Raw genomic sequence first — 3,174 nt, 5'->3', positions numbered from 1 at the left:
TGGTCCAACTTGATACAGTACGATTAATTATCTCACTTGCAGCTGCTCGTAGGTGGAAAATATATCAACTTGATGTCAAGTCAGCATTTCTCAACGGGATACTTGAAGAAGAAGTATACGTACAACAACCAGAAGGTTTTATCATTCCAGGACAAGAGGATAAAGTGTATCGCTTAAAAAAAGGCTCTTTATGGTCTGAAACAAGCACCATGAGCATGGAACTCACAAATTGATTGTTATCTACAAGCAGAAAGGTTCAAAAAATGTCCATTTGAGTATTTTGTTTACATCAAAGGAGACAAAAATGGGGAGTTCATGGTACTGTGCATTTATGTTGATGATCTTCTTTTAAGGAGTTTGAAATGACTGATAATGGTCTCATGAGTTATTTTTTGGGTATTCAAGTTCATCAGATTGAAGAAGGTATTTTCTTGTCATAAAAGAAGTTCATGAAAGAGTTGCTCGAGAAGTTTGGGATGAAAAATTGAAATCCAGTTAACATTCTAGTAGTGCCAAATCAAAAGCTAACAAAAGAAGAAGAGGGAGAAGTTATTGATGCTACACTCTATAAGAGTCTCATTGGCAGTCTCGGGTACCTTACTATGACAAGGCCTGATATTGTCTATGGTGTCAGTCTTTTAAGTCGGTATATGGAAACACCAAGGGAATCACATTGGCAGGTAGCTAAAAGAATACTGAGGTATATAAAGGGAACTTTGAGTTTTGGATTACAGTATGCTTATGGTGAGAAGCTTGAACTGATTGGATATTCGGACAGCGATTGGGCTCGTGATCCAGAAGAACACAAGAGTACTACAAGGTATGTATTTTTCTACTCAACAATTGCTTTCTCATGGTCATCAAAGAAACAAAGTGTTATTGCATTGTCCACATGTGAGGCAGAATATGTTGCAGTTGCTTTTACTGTTTGTGAAGCTATATGGCTAAAAAATTTGGTGAGTACTCTGGGATGTTTGAATCAAGAACCTGTCATTATTTATGTGGACAATAAATCAGCAATAAAATTGACCAAGAATCCCATACAACATGGCAGGAGTAAACATATTGATACGAGGTTTCATTTCATTTGTCAGCATGTCAAACAAGGAACAGTTGAGCTAGAGTATTACCATACTCTTGAGCAGGTAGTAAATATTTTTACAAAACCATTGTCATTTAAGAGTTTTGAAAAGCTAAGGAAGATGCTTGGGATGAAGGAGCTGCAGCAAGGAAGTTCGGCAGGAAAGATAGATCAACCAGATTCAGTTTGAAGGAGAGAATGTTGGGGTAACAAACTGGATCTGTTGACCTATTCTTCAGGGAGATGGTTGCTGGTTGTGACTTGATTTTTAGCAAGAATAAGATTATGCCCAGTAATATACTGGTTTCTAGGGAAATAGTTAGTAGTTGTTAGTGGTTTGTTTTTCTTCCGGAAAATAATACATGTAATCTCCTATAAATGGGTCTTGTGTTACTCAGTTTTCTAGTGAGAGAAAATAGATCATCTTAACTTGTGATCTGAACATTCTTTGTGAGTTACGAATTGGTTTTCTATTTTGATTTATTTCAATCAATCCTTCACAGCTCTTTCCCTCTCCCTTTTGATTCTTTTTTCTTTCTTTGCACTAATTTTGTACCATTTCAATGATTTGATACTTGATTCTGTCTCCTGTTCCATTGGCCATCACTTTCGTTCCACTTTCTCCAGTCGCTTCATAACCTCTTTCTCCGTGTTCTTCTTTTATTTTATCTCCTTCTTCTTCTTCATCCGTTTTATTGTTGGCGATTGGAGCTCATTGAGGGAGTCTCAAGTTCTTCTGTTGGAACATCTTCAGGCAAGTTCTCTTACCTATTTTTATTCCAATGCAAGTTCCCTTCTGTTTATTTTGTGTAAAATATTTCCTAGTTACTGTGAGTCCATTTGATGTCTTAAGCGGGGTTTGATTCACCCTAACATTTGTTCAGTGAGTGGCATTCCTCCTTAGTTACAACAGAGTTTTTTTTTTATTCAGCTTCGTTGCTCTTCGTTCATGTATTTATATATGTACATGTTGCATCATAGCCGAAAGCTCCATTGTAAGCACCCCCGCCCAGATATCCCCAACCACCCGGACTACCCGAACGGGAGCACTTACAGAAGGAAAAAGAATGAAACACAAGGCAAAGACCACCCTAGCATACATACACAAGAATTAAAACAACGGAAACGAAAGCTATATACATGCATGCACTACAGGAACACCGCTAGCACAACGATTACAAGATAAATGAATGAATTCAGACTCCTGTGCTGATATACATAAGACACGAGGAAAGATCTGGCACAGTAAAGATAATAGAGTAAATTCTACTGAACTATCAGAGTTGATAGGGACTAACGGGACTGCCTGTACACCATACCGACTCTGCCGCTAAAAGCTGACTCCCTTGCCATGGCCCACGTTGCCACTACCTGGAATGATGGAAAGCAAAGTGAGTCGAGAGACTCAGCAAGCATAAAGAAAGAAAGGCTGAAGGCTGTATAGATCCAATAAGCTTTCCCCCAGAACACCAACCCCCAAGCACACACAAGCCATGAAACGCTACCACACAAAAGTATAGCATAATGAAAGCACATACCGGTCCTTGGGGCCCACATAAGACACACGACACCCAAGTCCCATACTAACCTGCTGCTACCCTGAAAGGCAACATAAATCTCCAACAAACCTGTGTGCACTGTCCTGGGTCTGTGCTCCCGTCACCCTTGTGTCCGTGTCGGTACTCCCAACACCCGAGCCATAGGTTCCCTCGGAATGGTCCTCCCGTCCGAGATCTGATAACTACCAGTAACCATGCAATGCACATAAAAATGTAATGGCGTAGTGAGCATCAACATGATACACTGACACCCATACATCCAGGCATCAGGCCATGCTCCGCCCACATAGTAAACCACACGCGATGCATATGCCCGTGCTGGATGCAACCTAACCAAGCTAGAATATCCGTGTCCCAAGCATACTCAATAAATGAATATCTCAACATGTAACTCATACCCATGTACATATCAAATCATGAACAGTAATATAATGAACCTAATCGTGCAGTAAATCACATATTGGCAGAGCTAGTCAGTAGTGCCCGGCACGGTCAACGGCTAGTGACTAGAAGTGTCCACCCGACGGTCCACTT

At 40.3% G+C, this 3,174-nt stretch overlaps 1 protein-coding gene across 1 annotated transcript; it reads left to right on the top strand.

Moving 5' to 3' along the window:
• The first annotated feature begins 602 nt into the window (after positions 1–602).
• LOC127804390 (secreted RxLR effector protein 161-like) lies at positions 603–1,271 on the top strand. The gene has a single exon (XM_052341250.1). It carries the CDS (start codon positions 603–605, stop codon positions 1,269–1,271), a length of 669 nt encoding a protein of 222 aa, XP_052197210.1.
• Positions 1,272–3,174: the final 1,903 nt, after the last annotated feature.

Source organism: Diospyros lotus, chromosome 6 (assembly GCF_014633365.1).
Source record: "Diospyros lotus cultivar Yz01 chromosome 6, ASM1463336v1, whole genome shotgun sequence".
NCBI lineage: Eukaryota > Viridiplantae > Streptophyta > Magnoliopsida > Ericales > Ebenaceae > Diospyros > Diospyros lotus.
The sequence above is the reverse complement of the archived record's forward strand: the minus strand, read 5'-3'. Positions and strand labels throughout refer to the sequence as shown.

Excerpts from the sequence above, each read along its gene's own strand:
- LOC127804390 (XM_052341250.1), top strand. The coding sequence starts at position 603 with ATGACAAGGCCTGATATTGTCTATGGTGTCAGTCTTTTAAGTCGGTAT.